The sequence below is a fragment of the Anomaloglossus baeobatrachus genome, chromosome 4, assembly GCF_048569485.1.
Source record: "Anomaloglossus baeobatrachus isolate aAnoBae1 chromosome 4, aAnoBae1.hap1, whole genome shotgun sequence".
Classification (NCBI taxonomy): domain Eukaryota; kingdom Metazoa; phylum Chordata; class Amphibia; order Anura; family Aromobatidae; genus Anomaloglossus; species Anomaloglossus baeobatrachus.
Window position 1 is genome coordinate 655,289,483 of NC_134356.1, and position 20,803 is coordinate 655,310,285.

General features: G+C 43.6%; 1 protein-coding gene across 1 annotated transcript in view; it reads left to right on the forward strand.

Moving 5' to 3' along the window:
- LOC142304275 (lachesin-like) overlaps window positions 1-20,635 on the forward strand; it is a 42,560-nt gene extending 21,925 nt beyond the window's left edge. Inside the window, exons 2-5 of the mRNA XM_075346497.1 lie at window positions 3,147-3,422; window positions 11,158-11,391; window positions 14,879-15,151; window positions 20,442-20,635. Of these exons, the coding sequence (XP_075202612.1) occupies window positions 3,147-3,422; window positions 11,158-11,391; window positions 14,879-15,151; window positions 20,442-20,557 (899 nt within the window). The 3' untranslated portion in view covers window positions 20,558-20,635. The remainder of the gene's footprint in view (window positions 1-3,146; window positions 3,423-11,157; window positions 11,392-14,878; window positions 15,152-20,441) is intronic.
- The last annotated feature ends 168 nt before the right edge of the window (window positions 20,636-20,803 follow it).

The window sequence follows — 20,803 nt, forward strand, 5'->3', positions numbered from 1 at the left end:
CTATAAGGTCTGTAAGGAAAGCAACATTGCTGAATTCACTGAGTGCTCACCTGGTGGGGGTTGTGTACCCACAACCTAGGAAACCATAAAAGGATGAAGAAACGTGTTCCCCTGTAACTGGTCTAATTAGCATTTAAAAAATTAAAAAAAAAAGCCAAAGAGGAAACAAAACGAAAGAAGACTGCACCACTGCTTGTCCAATGCACAGTTTTTAATCCCGTAATTGATGACACAACCATATATCACCTATATAACCAATCATAAAACAAAGCAGCCTTTACCTACAGTTATGGTAGTAATCTGCAGGTAAATAGTGTTTAAAATATGTGCAGGTGTCTAATTTGAAGTGCAGCTACAGGGAGAAAATGAAGTTATATTCTCCCTGCAGCCGTTGGCTTCCAGTCATCAGAGTGGTGCAGGTAGCTGTAATGACACACAGTCATCAATTCAGCAACACAGAAGAACAGCGGCACACTTCAGTCGTGAAAGTTTTCTTCTTTTATTCATCCAGGTATGTCAATAAAAAGCAGCCATGGTGTTCGTGGAAATAGGGGTAGAGGGTCCAGACAGGAGCACTGAGCCGGATGACGGCCGTAATCCCTTCTTCTGCTCAGCACACAGTCAAGGGAGTGATTACAGCGCACTCAATGTGCACCGAGCACTGACTATTCACTTCCACATTGCCGCCCAAATGACTGCAAGCGAGCAGCTGCAAGGAAAATACAACTTAATTTTCTCCCTGCAGCTGCACTTCCACTTACAATGTTGCACAGTTTATAATGGTATTTACCTGCAAATTGCCACTATTATGTCTGCAGGTGAAATCCTTAATTTTGTTCCCATTAGAGCTGCAAGGAGAATACAACTTAATTTTCTCCCTGTAGCTGCACTTTCAATTACAATTCTGCACAGATTTGTGTTGTTGTTTACCTGCAGATTGCCACTATTATGTCTGCAGGAGAATGCCTTTTTTTGTTGGTGCTAGCAGGTTCCCATTAGGCCGGTTTCACACATCCGGCTTTTTGCCGTTTTGCCGGATGCGGCGCTCTCCCGTACAGTGAATATAGTACAATGACAGCGCTGTAACTTCCGGGTCACATGCGCCGGTCACATGACAGCATGTGACCGGCGCTTGTTGCGCTGTCACTGTACTGTATTAACTGTACGGGAGAGCGCCGCATCCGGCAAAACGGCAAAAAGCCGGATGTGTGAAACCGGCCTTAGCAGCTACAAGGAGAATACAACTTAAAGGGAACCTGTCACCATTTTTTTTGGCTATAAGCTGTGGCCACCACCACTGGGCTCTTATATACAGCATTCTAACATGATGTATATAAGAGCCTGGGCCGGGGGTATAACATAAAAAACACTTTATAATACTTACCTAACGGTCACGTGCTGGGCCTTGTGGGCGTCTCCATTGTCCAGTGCCGGCGCCGCCTCTTTCGGCCATCTTTGTCCTCCTTCTTCTCTAGCTGCGGTGCATGACGGGTCCGACGTCATACACACTCGCCGGCATTCAGGTCCTGAGAAGGCGCACTTTTATCTGCCCTGAGCAAGGCAGATCAAAGTATTGTAGTGCGCCTGCGCAGGATCGGCGAGTGTATGACGTAGCCACGTCATGCATTCAAGCTTCAGAAGGAGGACAAAGATGGCCGAAAGAGGAGGCGCTGGCACCGGACAATGGAGACGCCCATAAGGCCCACCGCGCGACTGTTAGGTAAGTATTATAAAAAGTGTTTTTTATGTTCTCACAGGGGCCTGGGCTCTTATATACAGCATGTTAGAATGCTGTATATAAGAGCCCGGTGGTGGTGATGGCCGCAGCTTATAGTCGAAAAAAGTGGTGACAGGTTCCCTTTAGGCTATGCGTCCACGGTAGAATGTTGCTGCGGATTTTTCTGCATGAAAATCCGCGACTTTCGCGGCAAATCCGCACCTTTTTTTTGCCGCGGATTTGCCGCGGATTTTGATGCGGATTTATTTTTTCCCCAATTCTGAAGCCAAAATCCGGATCAAAATCCGCAACAATAATTGACATGCTGCAGATTTTTCCGGATCAAAATCCGCGGCAAATCCGCCGCGGAAAAATCCGCAGCATGGACACAGCATTTCCAAAATGCCATTGAAATGGCTTGGAAGTGCCGCTGCTGCAGATTTTCGGAAAATCCGCGGCTTTTCCGCGAGAAATCCGCGGCAAAATCCGCACATTTTCCGCAGCGTGGACACATAGCCTTAATGTTCTCACTGCCGCTGCACTTCCACTTACAATGCTGCACAGGTTTACAATGGTATTTAGCTGCAGTTTGCTACTAAATACTAGGTCTGCAGGTGAGTGCCTTTTATTGTTGGTGTTAACAGGTTCCCATTAGCAGCTGCAAGGAGACTATAACTTAATTTTCTCCCTGCAGCTGCACTTCCAATTACAATGCTGCACAGGTTTAAAATGGTATTTATCTACAGATTGCCACTATTATCTGCAGATGAATGCCTTTTTTTATTGGTGCTAACAGGTTCCCATTATTTTAAAATGCAATTATAATATAATATAACCCCTGGTGCTATAAAAAAAATGTAAAGAAAAAAAAAGTAGCCAAAAAGAAATTTGAATCTTAATAGTTTTAAAATCTGCATAAGTTATAAAAAAAATGAAAATGTCCCTGGGTGTAAAAGAGCAAAAATGGCCTAGAATGTGGCAGAGTAATCTGAGAGCAGCATTATGTAGGAGCAGAGACCCTGATTCCAGCGATGTGTCACTTACTTGTCTATGTTTTGCTGTTTCAATAAAAACAGTATGGTGTCTTGTGTCTGCTAGTCCAACTCTGCCCACAAGTACTGATAAGCAGCTTTATGTCAGTATACAGAGTACACAGAAAGCTGCCAATCAGTGGTGTGGGCGGAGTTATACACAGCTCAGCTTTCCGAGCTCTGCATAAGAGGAAACTCACAACTGCTGCACCTAGCTCAGTAAGTGACACATCGCTGTAATCAGGGTCCCTGTCCATACAATATGCTGCTCTCGTACTACATAGAAAAAACCTGCTGACAGATTCTTTTTAATCACTAAATAGAATTCGATTTTACGGAGCTGTTTTTAGTATTATTACTTTATGTTCATTATATCTATTTTTTTTTTGTTCCAACAGCTTTACTTCCCATTCCCATAGTAGGCTTGGAAGACAGGACAAAAACCAGTAATGAGACGAAGGTGACCTGCATGCTGCCAGCCAGCGAGTGCCAATGTATGGAGGTGGAACTAAAGATCATCGCCAAGGAGAATCTCACAAACTGTGTCTCCCACACGGGAAATTTACCGAATGTCACCTGCACACTGGACGTCACCAAAGACATGCGCGAGGTGGAGGTATCATGCGAGGCGCACTTCAGGACCAAGAGCAAACCCCAGCGGCTGAACATTCAGAGTATGTAACCCAAGCGGAGGAGGATCCCGTGTGGTCCATGTCCACTTATACTACTATCAACCATTCTGTAATGGGGAGATTATTAAGTGCCCAAAACAAAGATGGCAACATGCCCTTACTTCCCTCTTCGCCCCTAATATATATATGCTAGCTGTAGTACCCAGTAGTTGCCCAGGATAGTAACTGTCTGTCTGTCTCTCTCCCAGTCTCTGTCTATGTGTCGCAGTCTGTCTGTCTTTGTATCAGTCTGTCTCTATCTCTGTGTCTGTCTGTCTCTTGCCCCGTCTGTCTCTTTCCAGGTTTGCCTGTCTCTTTCTGTCTTTCTTTCTCTGTCTCTATCCCTCTGTTTCTTTCTCCATCTGTCTCTTTCCGGGTCTGTCTCTTTCCCCGTCTGTCTCCCCATCTCTTTTCCCGTCTCTTTCCCTGTCTGTCTTTGTCCATCTCTTTGTCTGTGTCTTGTCCTGTCTGTCTCTTTCTTTGTCTGTCTCTATTTCTCTGTCTCTTTCCCCATCTGTCTCTATCAAGGTTTGTCTCTTTCCCCATCTATCTGTCTGTCTCTCTGGCTGTCTCATCTTTCCCTGTCTGTCTCTGTCCCTCTGTCTGTCTCTTTCTGTAATACTATTGTATGTACTGAGGATTTCGATTGCGTTAGGGCAATGACAACCAGAGACGGGTTCTTGGTGCAAAAGACGTTTTATAATATGTAACCGCAATATGTGCACAGAACAGAATATACACAATAATATGTAACCGCAATATGTGCACAGAACAGAATATACACAATAATATGTAACCGCAATATGTGCACAGAACAGAATATACACAATAATATGTAACCGCAATATGTACACAGAACAGAATATACACAATAATATGTAACCGCAATATGTGCACAGAACAGAATATACACAATAATATGTAACCGCAATATGTACACAGAACAGAATATACACAATAATATGTAACCGCAATATGTGCACAGAACAGAATATACACAATAATATGTAACCGCAATATGTGCACAGAACAGAATATACACAATAATATGTAACCGCAATATGTACACAGAACAGAATATACACATAAACACAGTAAATACATGCTGGGTTCAGAGCAAAGGGGACTTCCCGGGGCCACGCACTGGACTCCCCCAGGGAGACCACCAGGAGCGAACCCCTATACAGGGGCTGTCTGGCAATCACCCCAGAAGGCCCAAATGTACAGCAGCCGGGAGACAAAAGGGCAACAGGTATAGTCCAAAAAATGTCCGTACGTGATGTGAGTCCTAGGGTGGATATGAACAGAAGGGACCGGGCAGAAGTGCCGACCAGAGACGGCAGACGGAGTCCGAGCACAGTTGGATGAGAGGTGAAGTCCAGAGCTGGTGTCAGGTGTTTCAACCGGATCCAAACAGCAATCAGGAGATGAGAGCAGCAGGGCAGGAGTACACAGGAAGCAGTATACTCAGGCAACTAGACAAAGCTTAGGGGCGGGCTTTTAAACAGATGAACAGGAAGTAGGGCAACAGAACAGAAAACTCCATGTTAACAAAGGGCAAGATCCTTCAAAAGAAAACTGGAAATCCCGGAACTCTGACACTTTCCCCATCTGTCTCTTTCCAGGTCTGTCTCTGTCTTTCTCTGTCTGCCTCTTTCCCTGTCTGTCTTTGTCTGTCTCGGTCTGTCTCTTTCCCCATCTGTCTCTGTCTGTCTGTCTCTTATACTGTATATTAGATATAGATATATATACATACATATACATACACATATATATATATATATATATATATATATATATGCATATGTATGTATTACATATATACACACACACACACACACACACAGAGTGGTCCAAAAGTAGGTGGACAGAAAACAATAACATTTACTTTGATTTATATATAAAATTATATTTAAAAATACCAATCAGATTCCACCTTTTATTTTCCAAAGAGTCTGTGAAGAATGAAAAGTGGAATCTGATTGGTTGCTAAGGGCAACTGAGTCAGTTTCACTTTACACCATGCTTGATAAATCTCCCCCTTCATAACCCACACATACTGTCCATCTACTTTTGGACCACCCTGTATATATATATATATATATATATATATATATATTAGAACAGACCTTTTCCAAAATAAATGTCAACCTTGAGGTCCCACGAAGTATTTTGCTTTTCAAGGATGCCCAGCAGAAGTGATCACATACAGGCCATCTAGCACAGTGTTGGTATGGAGCGGGCTCAGGAGGTGAGCCTGCTCCAAACAGCAAAGATACGGCTGTGCTATACAGATGGCACCCACAAGTATCTGCTTTAATTAGAGCCAGCTTCTATTCTAACTGATTAAACCTATTCCCAACATAGAACATAATAGTATGCTTTACATTAGGTCCCTATGTGTGGATCGGGCTCAGGAGGTGAGCCTGCTCCATACAGCATTGATGCGGCTGTGCTATACAGATGACACCCACAAGTATCTGCTTCAATTAGAGCCAGCTCCGATTCCACCTGATTAAACCCATTCCCAACATAGAACTCAATAGCATATTTTACATTGGGTTCTCATGTATGTAGCGGGCTCAACAGGTGAGCATGCCCCATACAGCAGTAATGTGGCTGTGCTATACAGATGGCACCCACAAGTATTTGCATCAAATACAGCCAGCTCTGATTCCAACTGATTAAACCCATTCCCAACATAGAGTAAAACTGTATGTTTTACATTAGGTCCCTATGTATCAAGCGGGTTCAGGAGATGAGCCTTCCCCATACAACAGTAACGTGGCTGTGCTATTCTGTTGGAACCCACAAGTATCTGTTTCAATTAGAGGCAGCTCCAATTCCAACTTATTAAATGCATTCCAAACAGAGACGATAATAGTATGTTTTACACTAGGTCCGTATATATGGAGCGGGCTCAGGAGGTGAGCCTGCACCATAGCCAAGAGATGCCAGTTGTATTACACAGCCAACATCTGCCTTTAACAGCAATGAATGGCGCTTGCTCCAATTGCCGCTTTTTAACCATTTAAATGCTGCTGTCAATCATTGACCATGACATTTCAATAACATAACTGTTGGTGTGCGTGCTTTCATTAGCCCCCTGTGACGACCCTCCTATTGGTTCTGTTTGCTCGCTCTCATTGACCCTCCTAAAGACCCCTGTTACTGCCATTTTATACTTCCCTTCATGCCCAGCAATAGGCTGAGCCTCATAAGAGAACATCATTTTTCCTATATGAAACCAAAATATTGTGGAATTGCAGGTTAAAGTCACCTAAAGGGACAAAACAATAAGGTAAATGCAGAAAAGGAATAACAATATATAAAGAATCGAAAGAAAAGTATATTTGGTATCGTCTCATGCTAAAAGTCCAATCTTCCAAAACTTAAAATCATTCTGTAGGAGATTATCATTGCCGGACTAGGGCAGCTAGAGGTCAGCTAGTCCGGCTCGCGCCCTGCTGGGCTTAGCAACTCATTGTCTATAGACTTTGTATATAGAGACCTAAATCTGAAAGCTCTGATTCTGTCATCACCGCTGCACCCAGTAAACTAAGAAACTCCTAAATTGATTCTGTAGGAGATTATCATTGCTAGACTAGGTCAACTAGAGGTCAGCTAGTCCGGCTCTCCCCCTGCTGTGATTAGCAACTCTTTGTCTATAGACTTTGTATATAGAGAGCTAAATCTGAATGCTCTGATTCGGTCATCACCGCTACACCCAGTAAACTAAGTAACTCCTAAAATGATTCTGTAGGAGATTATCATTGCCGGACTAGGTCAGCTAGAGGTCAGCTAGTCGGTTTGTGCCCTGCTGTGATTAGCAAATCATTGTCTATACACTTTGTATATACAGAGCTAAATTTGCAAAGTCTGATTCTGTTATCACCGCTGCACCCAGTATTCTAAGTGAATCCTAAAATGATTCTGTAGGAGATTATAATTGCCAGACTAGGTCAGCTAGTCCGGCTCGCCCCCTGCTTGATTAGCAACTCATTGTTTATAGACTTTGTATATACAGAACTAAATCTAAAACCTTTGATTCTGTCATCACCACTACACCCAGTAAACTATATAATACATCGTTGGAATCAGATGAGGTAGCAAAAACCTGCTGACAGATTCCCTTTAAGCTTCCAGGTCAATTTCACAGTACAATAAACACCATAAAAACAAAACAAAAAAAACAATGGCGGAATTGCATTTTTTCCACCACGATGTCATCACATATGAATTTTTGTTAGCCCGTTATTAGCACAATTATATGGTAAAATGACTGGTGTCATTCAAAACTGGTCGTCCAGCAAAAAACAAGACCTCAGAAAAAAAAAGTTATGGTTCTTGGTAGAAAGAAAAAAAAAACAAAACTAAAGCACAAAGAGAAAAAACAAAAACACCTGTTTTGGGGTTTTAGGCATTCTCTGTTATGGAAATCCTCATGTAGAAGGGTGCACGTGTATTAACCATTGCTGGGAACCATTGTGCACATCTATACTGTGCAGCCCAGGCTGATTGGTAAGTGTGAAATGCCTCTGCAGCGCCACCACAGGAGAAATTAAGTATTGCATTGCTCACTTTGAAATCAATGGGCTTGCGTTGTGCATATTTAGAACAGGTCATCTAACCTTTTCTAATAATGACTTCTATGTGTGTGGCAGAGGGGCGGCTGGGGCCCCTACGGTATCAGGCTAGGGTGTGACTGATGCTCCGGCCCCCCCTTTACTTCCATCCCTGAACGCTCCCCCTTAGGTCGCGCACAACGCTGCTATTCTCTGCTCCGGGCCCTTACAATGCCAGGCAGCGGCCCATGTGTGGGGGAATCTTGGCAGGAGCAGAGTACATGACTCATACACAACTCGTTTGCAGACCAGTTTCTCATCTGTTGCAGACTTTTTATTTTTTTTTTGTTATTTTAGGATTTCTTTAGTTCACATGCAGTGTGGAGAAAGCTCGCTGTATCCGAAAAAGGCCAAGACTCACCGGGTACTCGGCTTTTCCTTGTAAAGATTTTGATGAGGTGGTTGGATTAAGAACAGACGACGTCACTTGACACGATGAGGGGGGACACCATGCTGTACAATCTGTACCAGATCCAAACATTAATCCTGCGCCCCAGTGTAAAATTTGTAATGTACAAGGAAGCCCTGATTCTCCTGCTCTGTAACTTGCCATCCTTTTTTAATGGACATTTCCTCCTCTTTAGCACTCTGCCAGCACTATGAGTGCTGGAACCTCACTTCTTAGGACTGATTCAGATGAGTGTAGTATTTAGTCTGAATGGAGGGTCCCCAAAGCAGAAGAGCCTATGATGAGCTTTTGCCTAAAATGGATTGTACAAAGGATTTATTTCTGGGAATAGCCCTGATTCTCCTGCTCTGTAACTTGCCATCCTCTTTGGGTAGGCATTTCCAATTATTCAGCATTCTGACAGCACTATGAGTGCTAGAACCTCCCTCCCCCCTCACTTTTTAGGACTGATTCAGACAAGTGTAGTGATCAGTCCGAATGGACTGTAACTTGCCATCCTATTTGAATGGGCATTTCCTCTTCAGCATTATGCCAGCACTATGAGTGCTGGAACCTTTGGGTAGTCATTTCCAATTATTCAACATTCTACCAGCACTATGAGTGCTGTAACCTCCCTCCCCCTCACTTTTTAGGACTGATTCAGACAAGTGTAGTGATCAGTCCGAATGGGATTGTACAAGGAAACCCTGAGTCTCCTGCTCTGTAAGGCTAGTTATTATTTTATTATTATTATTATTTATTTTTATAGCGCCATTTATTCCATGGCACTTTACAGTGAAAGAGGGTATACGTACAACAATCATTAACAGTACATAACAGACTGGTATAGGAGGAGAGAGGACCCTGCCCACGAGGGCTCACAGTCTACAGGGAATGGGTGATGGTACAATAGGTGAGGACAGAGCTGGTTGTGCAGTGGGGTACTGGACTGAGGGCTATTGTAGGTTGTAGGCTTGTTGGAAGAGATAGGTCTTAAGTTTCCTCTTGAAGCTTTCCACGGTAGGGGAGAGTCTGATATGCTGAGGTAGAGCGTTCCAGAGTATGGGGGAGGCACGGGAGAAATCTTGTACGCGATTGCTAGTTTCACACATCTGGCTTTTCGCCGTTTTGCCGGATTCGGTGCACTCCAGTACAGTGTGATACAGTACAATGGCAGCGCGACAAGAGCCGGTAACATGCTGTCATGTGACCGGAGCATGTGACTCGGAAGTTGCGGCGCTGCCATTGTACTGTATACACTGTACTGGCGTGCGCCGAATACGACAAACCGGCAAAAAGCTGGATGTGTGAAACTAGCCTAACTTATCATCCTCTTTGAATGGGTCTTTCCTTTTCTTCAGCATTCTGCCAGCACTATGAGTTCTGGAACCTCCTTTCTCTCACTTCTTAGGGCTGATTCAGACAAGTGTAGTAATCAGTCTGAATGGAGGGTCCCCAAAGCAGTAGAGCCTATGATGAGCTTCTGCCTAAAAAGGATTGTAGAAAGAATATATTTCCGGGAACAGCACCAATTTATGGTATCCTGCTCTGTAACTTGCCTTTCTCTTTGGGTAGGCATTTTCGCTTTTTCAGTACTCTGCCAGCACTATAAGTGCTGAAACCTCCCTTCCCCTCACTTCTTAGGACTGTTTCAGACAAGTGTATTAAAGTATTAATCAGTCCAAATGAAGGGTCCCCGAAGCAGAAGAGCCTATGATGAGCTTCTGCCTAAAAGGGATTGTACAAGGAATTTATTACCAGGAACAGCCCCAATTCTCCTGCTATGTAACTTGCCATCCTCTTTGGGTAGGAATTTCCATTTATTCAGCACTCTGCCAGCACCATGAGTGCTGGAACCTTCCATTCCCTCACTTCTTAGGGCTGATTCAGATGAGCGTAGTAATCAGTCCGAATGCTGTACACAAAATGTATAGCATATGAACTGCAACAAGGACCGATGGAAGTCAATCTGGCAGTTCACAAACGTTTTTATACATGCCCCAATGGTCTGCGCTTAAAACAAAAATTGCAGCAATTACTACTTAGATCCATATTTCAGATCAGACTCGCCGAAAATAAGTTGTGTGTGCAAAAGAGGATCACACCCGCATGTCCTGCGTTTTTCACGGTCCGTTACAATTGTTAATATAGGAAACTGTATGTGGAATTTGAGGTTTTACTTATTAGTTGCATGAAGAATAGCATAGCGGACATACTGGTCATTGGTACCAATTTTACTGGGACTTTCTTGCTTATATATTTATACATATATATGTAATATATATATATATATATGAAAAAAAATGCCCAAAAACTGGCATTTTTGGGTTATTACCGGTGATTCTGGAGGCATTCCAAAATTTTGGATTGCGTTTTCCTTTAACTTTACGCATAAATTATCGGTGCCGTTCTCATCCAGAAAAATGGGACGAGGGAAATCTGTTTGGTATTCCTCAGCAGCTATTGTTGAAAAATCATTTACAGTGTCCTGTGCTACAGAAAAATGGATGCCACTATGATTTTCTGGAAAATGCTCTAGTTCCCCATTGACTTCCATTATACTCGGGTACCCAAGTCGTGCCCATCCAAGCATCCAACTGCTCTTAACGAGTACCAAGCACCCAATCATGGTAGTGCTCGCTCATCAATAATATTTAAAAGGTTTTTTTGCTCTAAAGCCCCCATGACAACACTTCTAATCTACCTATTCTCTCTTTTTTTCCAGCTGAACCGGAGTTTACCGACTGTCCGGATAAGGTGGTTTGGATAGAAGGAGAAGAAAACAGCTTCCACTGTAAGGCCACCGGACACCCGCCTCCCACCGTCACCTGTGTGAAGGACTCCATGGCATTCATGGAAGGAGAGACGTTCACCGCGTTCTCAAACATGTCCGGCGAATTCTACTGCAGAGCCACAAACTTTGACATGGTGTCTAAGAGAGTGACGGTGTCCGTGCAATGTGAGTGTCTGCAAGAAGGAAATGGGCTATGGGCGAGGGGGGCATCTAGATGTGTCACCCACCCTCACCTAAATCCTTATGGGTCTCCTTTCCAGTCACTCAACTTATGGCAAATGCCAAAATGCAATACTGTTAGTGTGTCGCCCTAGGGCTATGGGGTACTCGGTCCCGGGCGATGTATTGCTGAGGAGGTGTCACTTGGTGGTCGTTGCCCGGTTTCGTGACCCTGGGGGTCGCTTTTAAAAGGGGGAATATTTACAGGAGAGATGAAATAAAAGTTTTTGTCGTGACGCCACTTGCGGGTTGTGGCTATTTAGTGGAGCCGCCGCTGCACAGTTCTCACCGCTGGGGCTGGTGTTGGTGACAGCCTGGATGTTGGGCCCTCTGCAAGTAGGGCCAGGCCCCAGGGTATAGATGATGTTGTGGGGCGCGGAAAGAATTTAGGCCACACAAGGGATTGCAGTGTAACTGGTTGCTTTACTCACAGCGTTGTTATGGCTGGTCACCCGAGGAAGGCTGGTCCTGACCACTGGTCCCCTTAGTCCCAGTGCCGGTTTGGTGACCTGGTGGCTTCTTTCTCCTGCACCTGTCTCTGGTTGGTGGGTCCCCGTGGCTTGAAGCGTCTCGTGGGGGGTTCCCTCCTGGTTCTCTTTCAGTCTTAGGGGCACTTTGCACACAATGACATCACAAGCCGATGCTTGCGATGCCGAGCGCGATAATCCCCGCCCCCGTCGCAGCAGCGATATCTTGTGATTGCAGCCGTAGCGAACATGGACTCACCTGCCTTGCGACGTCGATCTGGCCGGCGACCCGCCTCCTTATTAAGGGGGCGGTTCGTGCGGCGTCACACGGCAGGCGGCCAATAGAAGCGGAGGGGCGGAGAAGTGCGGGACGTAAACATCCCGCCCACCTCTGTCCTTCCGCATAGCCGGCGTGAGCTGCCGGACGCAGGTAGGAGATGTTCCTCGCTCCTGCGGCTTCATACACAGCGATGTGTGCTGCCGAAGGAACGAGGAATAACATCGTACCTGTCGCAGCCGTGTAATTATAGAATTCCCCGACGCTGCACCGATGATACGATTACGACGATTTTGCGCTCATTAATCGTATCATCTAGGCTTTACATGCTACGATGTCGAGTGCGACGCCGGAAGTGCGTCACTTTCGACATGACCCCTCCGACATCGCACCTGCGATGTCGTAGTGTGCAAAGTGCCCCTTAGTCCATATAACAGATAGTGTGAACCCTGTGGGGATGGTTTCTCTGGTCCTGTTCCCCGGTTCTCCCATTGCTACTGTGTCAGTCTGACAGTGAGGTCCTGGATGGTCCCCTCACTGTGCAGATTTTATCAGGTCTGCCTGGAGCGTTTTCCTGACCTAGGGTCCTGTACCCCGTTGGTGCTATGGTTCCGGGAATACTCCACCGTACTCCACCGGCAACCAACCGCCTGGGCCCTCAGGTCACCGTTACACTCTCCTGTTAGTGCGGTTACGTCGGTCTCCTCTCACTTCCACTTACTGACTTTCTGACTCCTCCTCCCTGGTTGTAGTCTAGTGGACTGGATCGGCTCCACCCCTAGGTGTCCATCCATTGGGTCCAACCCTAGTCTGGCACTAGTCTTTGGGAATGGGGAAAAACAGAGATTATATATGTGTTTTGCTGTTACCGGCACTGGTCTTCTGGGTCCCTGGGAGTAGACCCCGCATCTTTGACAGGATGCAGTACCTTGTAGCTCCTGATGGCTTCAGGGGTACTACATTAGGATTAGGAGATAAAAACCCTCAGGGTCTGTGTACATGTAGCAAAAATTTCTGCACCACATCTACATCTCTTGGGAGGAAAAATGCAGCTGCAAAAACTTGTTTTTTTATGCATTTTTTTTTTCATTGCTTTCAATGGTAAAAAACAGTCAGAAATGCAGAAAAAATTGACATTCTGCAGATTATTTTCTGCACCAAATCTGCAAGGAAAAAAGCCTGAACGTGTGCACTACACTTCAGGATTCTCATTGACTTTGCTGCCATCAGCATTTGCTTGCAGTTTTGTTACAAATCTGCAAGCAAAAACGCTTCAAACAGCATGGGGAAAAAAGCAACTTGAGAACACAGCCTGAACGCTGCAGTTGAAAAAGCAGCGGAAAAGCAGGTAAAAAAGCAAAGTGCGGACATAGCCTTAAGCTACGATTTTGGTGCAGTTTTGGTGTAGTTTGTGGCCCAAATATGCACGTCTATCTTCATGCCAGGAAAGACAATGAGAATTCTGAAGTCCTGTGCACACTTTCCAGATTATTTTCTGCAGCAAATGTGCAAGGAAAAAATAAGCAGTGTGTCATTTGTGCGGGTTTTTTTAGCACTTTCACTCATTGACTGAATTTAAAAAAAAGCATGTCACAAAAGCGCACCAAAAAAAGCACCAAAACGCATGTCTTTTTTGGTACTTTTTTCAGCCAGAAGGTGCAGATTTCAGGAAGAAAATTTCTGCACCAAATATGCAGTGTGTGCACATATCCGAATAGTAAAATAAGACCATGGTATGTACACGGTATATTCCAATGGTCACTGTCTTTTAAATACATCAATAATACAAACAAATAGGAGAAATTTTTGTAATATATCTGCTAAAAAAAAAAAAAAAAATCAGCTTCTTTCTCCACTTATGAGCCATTTCTTTCCGCCGCTTCAACTCATCATTCACGCTAAAAAAAAAAAAAATATGGCTAAGTTTTACTCAAAATAAGAGGGCCTGTCAGGTCACTGAGGGATCAGATTACAGTCAACGAAGGAATGGAGGGCACAAGGTGAAGTGCAGATGCTCACATAGATCTGTGCTGTTGATTTCTAGTAAGTGTTTTATCTCACTTCAGTCCTGGGATCATAGCTAGATGCTGTATACTGTCCTCCAGTCTCCTGAACGTGTGTCAAGAAGAGACAGGAGAGTAGGAATCCCTCTTGTCTGGGTGTGCTGTATATGGGAGACAGCATAGCAGGTAGCCTCTACCCACTAGCTCAGAGACAACTGAAAATTGTAGATTTGCGTCTGCAGAGTGGAAAACTGGTGAAAAATGTAGTGTACATGTCCTATAATGACCACAGAAGTCTGTGTGTACTGTGTACGGAAGACATCATAACAGGTAGTCTCCACCCACCAGCTCAGAGGCAACTGAAAATTGTAGATTGGAGTCTGCAGAGTGGAATACTGGTGAAAAAAGTAGTGTACATGTCCTATAATGACCAGAAATACTGTTTCCTGCCTTCTGATGGTTTCTCTTCTTCCAGATCACTACCTCCTTGTGCTGTTGCATTGTAGCACTTAGTGAAAAACTACATCTGCAGCTTCATCTCCCTCCTACCGATGTCCTGTTTACTATTTTACATTAGAGTGTTACAAGGGTAGAGGGTCTATAAAAGGAGTAAAAAGAGAATGACAGATTTTCTTCTGGGCCCCTTCCTCAGTTATAACATTGTCTTGTATATTTCCTACACGCAGATGAGCCCAGAATATCGCTAATCATCGTTCAGCCAGCGGCCTCTGTAGCGGAAGGGGAAAATTTGACTCTGATTTGTGAGGCGGACGCTGTGCCCCCTCCGTCCTACAGCTGGCACACTCCCACAGCCCAGCTCCAATATGAGCAGGACAACCGGACCATACAGATAAAGGACGTGAAGAGGGCACATGACGGCTTCTATGTCTGCATCGCTCAGAACAAGCACGGAATCCAGATGCTAAAACAGAAAATTGTCGTGAATGAAATGGAGATCGGTAAGTGATTTCACAGTACAGGGGTAATACACACAGTGATGTCACAGTACAGGGGTAATACACACAGTGATGTCACAGTACAGGGGTAATACACACAGTGATGTCACAGTACAGGGATAATACACACAGTGATGTCACAGTACAGGGATAATACACACAGTGATGTCACAGTACAGGGATAATACACACAGTGATGTCACAGTACAGGGATAATACACACAGTGATGTCACAGTACAGGGATAATACACACAGTGATGTCACAGTACAGGGATAATACACACAGTGATGTCACAGTACAGGGATAATACACACAGTGATGTCACAGTACAGGGGTAATACACACAGTGATGTCACAGTACAGGGATAATACACACAGTGATGTCACATTACAGGGATAATACACACAGTGATGTCACAGTACAGGGGTAATACACACAGTGATGTCACAGTACAGGGATAATACACACAGTGATGTCACAGTACAGGGATAATACACACAGTGATGTCACAGTACAGGGATAATACACACAGTGATGTCACATTACAGGGATAATACACACAGTGATGTCACAGTACAGGGATAATACACACAGTGATGTCACAGTACAGGGATAATACACACAGTGATGTCACAGTACAGGGATAATACACACAGTGATGTCACATTACAGGGATAATACACACAGTGATGTCACAGTACAGGGATAATACACACAGTGATGTCACATTACAGGGATAATACACACAGTGATGGCACAGTACAGGGATAATACACACAGTGATGTCACAGTACAGGGATAATACACACAGTGATGTCACAGTACAGGGGTAATACACACAGTGATGTCACAGTACAGGGATAATACACACAGTGATGTCACAGTACAGGGGTAATACACACAGAGATGTCACAGTACAGGGATCATACACACAATAATGTCACAATACAGGGATAATACACACAGTGATGTCACAGTACAGGGGTAATACACACAATAATGTCACAGTACAGGGATAATACACACAGAGATGTCACAGTACAGGGGTAATACACACAATAATGTCACAGTACAGGGATCATACACACAGTGATGTCACAGTACAGGGATCATACACACAATAATGTCACAATACAGGGATAATACACACAGTGATGTCACAGTACAGGGGTAATACACACAATAATGTCACAGTACAGGGATCATACACACAATAATGTCACAATACAGGGATAATACACACAATAATGTCACAATACAGGGATAATACACACAGTGATGTCACAATACAGGGATAATACACACAGTGATGTCACAGTACAGGGATAATACACACAATAATGTCACAGTACAGGGATCATACACACAATAATGTCACAATACAGGGATAATACACACAGTGATGTCACAGTACAGGGATAATACACACAGATGTCACTGTACAGGGATAATACACACAGAGATGTCACAGTACAGGGATAATACACACAGTGATGTCACAGTACAGGGATAATACACAGTGATGTCACAGTACAGGGATAATACACACAGTGATGTCACATTACAGGGATAATACACACAGTGATGTCACAGTACAGGGATAATACACACAGTGATGTCACAGTACAGGGATAATACACACAGTGATGTCACAGTACAGGGATAATACACACAGTGATGTCACATTACAGGGATAATACACACAGTGATGTCACAGTACAGGGATAATACACACAGTGATGTCACAGTACAGGGGTAATACACACAGTGATGTCACATTACAGGGATAATACACACAGTGATGGCACAGTACAGGGATAATACACACAGTGATGTCACAGTACAGGGATAATACACACAGTGATGTCACATTACAGGGATAATACACACAGTGATGTCACATTACAGGGATAATACACACAGTAATGTCACAGTACAGGGATAATACACACAGTGATGTCACAGTACAGGGGTAATACACACAGTGATGTCACATTACAGGGGTAATACACACAGTGATGTCACAGTACAGGGATAATACACACAGTGATGTCACAGTACAGGGGTAATACACACAGTGATGTCACAGTACAGGGGTAATACACACAGTGATGTCACATTACAGGGATAATACACACAGTGATGTCACAGTACAGGGATAATACACACAGTGATGTCACAGTACAGGGATAATACACACAGTGATGTCACAGTACAGGGGTAATACACACAGTGATGTCACATTACAGGGATAATACACACAGTGATGTCACAGTACAGGGATAATACACACAGTGATGTCACAGTACAGGGATAATACACACAGTGATGTCACAGTACAGGGGTAATACACACAGTGATGTCACATTACAGGGATAATACACACAGTGATGTCACAGTACAGGGATAATACACACAGTGATGTCACAGTACAGGGATAATACACACAGTGATGTCACAGTACAGGGATAATACACACAGTGATGTCACATTACAGGGATAATACACACAGTGATGTCACAGTACAGGGATAATACACACAGTGATGTCACAGTACAGGGGTAATACACACAGTGATGTCACATTACAGGGGTAATACACACAGTGATGTCACAGTACAGGGATAATACACACAGTGATGTCACAGTACAGGGATAATACACACAGTGATGTCACATTACAGGGATAATACACACAGTGATGGCACAGTACAGGGATAATACACACAGTGATATCACAGTACAGGGATAATACACACAGGGATGTCACAGTACAGGGATAATACACACAGTGATGTCACAGTACAGGGGTAATACACACAGTGATGTCACAGTACAGGGATAATACACACAGTGATGTCACAGTACAGGGGTAATACACACAGAGATGTCACAGTACAGGGATCATACACACAATAATGTCACAATACAGGGATAATACACACAGTGATGTCACAGTACAGGGGTAATACACACAATAATGTCACAGTACAGGGATAATACACACAGAGATGTCACAGTACAGGGGTAATACACACAATAATGTCACAGTACAGGGATCATACACACAGTGATGTCACAGTACAGGGATCATACACACAATAATGTCACAATACAGGGATAATACACACAGTGATGTCACAGTACAGGGGTAATACACACAATAATGTCACAGTACAGGGATCATACACACAATAATGTCACAATACAGGGATAATACACACAATAATGTCACAATACAGGGATAATACACACAGTGATGTCACAATACAGGGATAATACACACAGTGATGTCACAGTACAGGGATAATACACACAATAATGTCACAGTACAGGGATCATACACACAATAATGTCACAATACAGGGATAATACACACAGTGATGTCACAGTACAGGGATAATACACACAGATGTCACTGTACAGGGATAATACACACAGAGATGTCACAGTACAGGGATAATACACACAGATGTCACTGTACAGGGATAATACACACAGAGATGTCACAGTACAGGGATAATACACACAGTGATGTCACAGTACAGGGATAATACACACAGTGATGTCACAGCACAGGGATAATACACACAGAGATGTCACAGTACAGGGATAATACACACAGTGATTTCACAGTACAGGGATAATACACACAGTGATATCACAGTACAGGGATAATACACACAGTGATTTCACAGCACAGGGATAATACACACAGTGATATCACAGTACAGGGATAATACACACAGTGATGTCACAGCACAGGGATAATACACACAGAGATGTCACAGTACAGGGATAATACACACAGTGATTTCACAGTACAGGGATAATACACACAGTGATGTCACAGCACAGGGATAATACACACAGTGATTTCACAGTACAGGGATAATACACACAGAGATTTCACAGTACAGGGATAATACACACAGTGATGTCACAGTACAGGGATAATACACACAGTGATGTCACAGTACAGGGATAATACACACAGTGATGTCACAGTACAGGGATAACACACACAGTGATGTCACAGTACAGGGGTAACACACACAGTGATGTCACAGTACAGGGATAATACACACAGTGATGTCACAGTACAGGGATAATACACACAGTGATGTCACAGTACAGGAGTAATACACACAGTGATGTCACAGTACAGGGGTAATACACAGTGATGTCACAGTACAGGGATAATACACACAGTGATATCTCAGTACAGGGGTAATACACACAGTGATGTCACAGTACAGGGATAACACACACAGTGATGTCACAGTACAGGAGTAATACACACAGTGATGTCACAGTACAGGGGTAATACACACAGTGATGTCACAGTACAGGGGTAATACACAGTGATGTCACAGTACAGGGATAATACACACAGTGATGTCACAGTACAGGGGTAATACACACAGTGATGTCACAGTACAGAGATAATACACACAGTGATGTCACAGTACAGGGATAATACACACAATGATATCACAGTACAGGGATAATACACACAATGATATCACAGTACAGGGATAATACACACAATGATATCACAGTACAGGGATAATACACACAGTGATATCACAGTACAGGGATAATACACACAGTGATGTCACAGTACAGGGATAATACACACAGATGTCACAGTACAGGGATAATACACACAGTGATGTCACAGTATAGGGATAATACACACAGTGATGTCACAGTACAGGGATAATACACAGTACAGACCCATACATGTAGCATCATTTACAAAAGTGTTTACACAAAGTTCTATTTGCTGTGCAGTAGACTGCCCCATCTTGCTACACAGACTTGTTTCAAACAGTAAGATAATGCGGATGTGTGCACAAGAAGCAATGTAGCTGCAGAATATAATAAATGCAAGAAATAGTGGAGAGGATGCAGGAATAACATACACTGAAACCTGGAGGAGTACAGAGTGGCAGACAACTAGATTTTGCTGTGAGCGACAGTAAGATTTGTTTTATGAGCGCTCGGGAAATCATTACAGCACACATGCTTTGTGGTGTACTGAAAGCTTCTGCTTTATTACACTGTGTGACCAGTTTATATAGTACCCCAAATAAAGAAATTACTCCTCAGAACTATGCACCAATAAGAGCCGCAGAGGTGTGTGTAGAAATGTGAAACTTCCCCGCCCATCAGTGTTAGCTGAGCCCTATAACATCATCCAGTTATAAGACCAGATGGTTTCTATAAGAACAAAATGGATTGTATTCTCTCACAGTGCAAATTCTAATGTATTCATTATATTTCAGTTCCAGAAACCGACCTTGGTAAAGTATCCAAACCAAGCGGCGCTGAGAAGACGAGGCCGGAGTATTTTGGACTCTTAGCGGTGCTGACATATACAAGCGTCTATTATTTGTTTTAATCCTTTGTGTTATGATCGGTTGACATACGGAGCGATGTGCACTATTTCTACAAAATGGAATTAAACGTTCCTTTAAAATGTTTTGCAAGATTCTCTTTCGCGTATGGGAAGAACAGTATTGATCTGTGGAGCATAAATTCTGGATATAAAGGGGGGGGGGGTTGCAGGAGGTTAAAAAAATTGACTTTTTTTTTTACTGCAGCGGGGTCCAATTTAAGGAATAGGGGTGAGCTGAATTCCTAAACA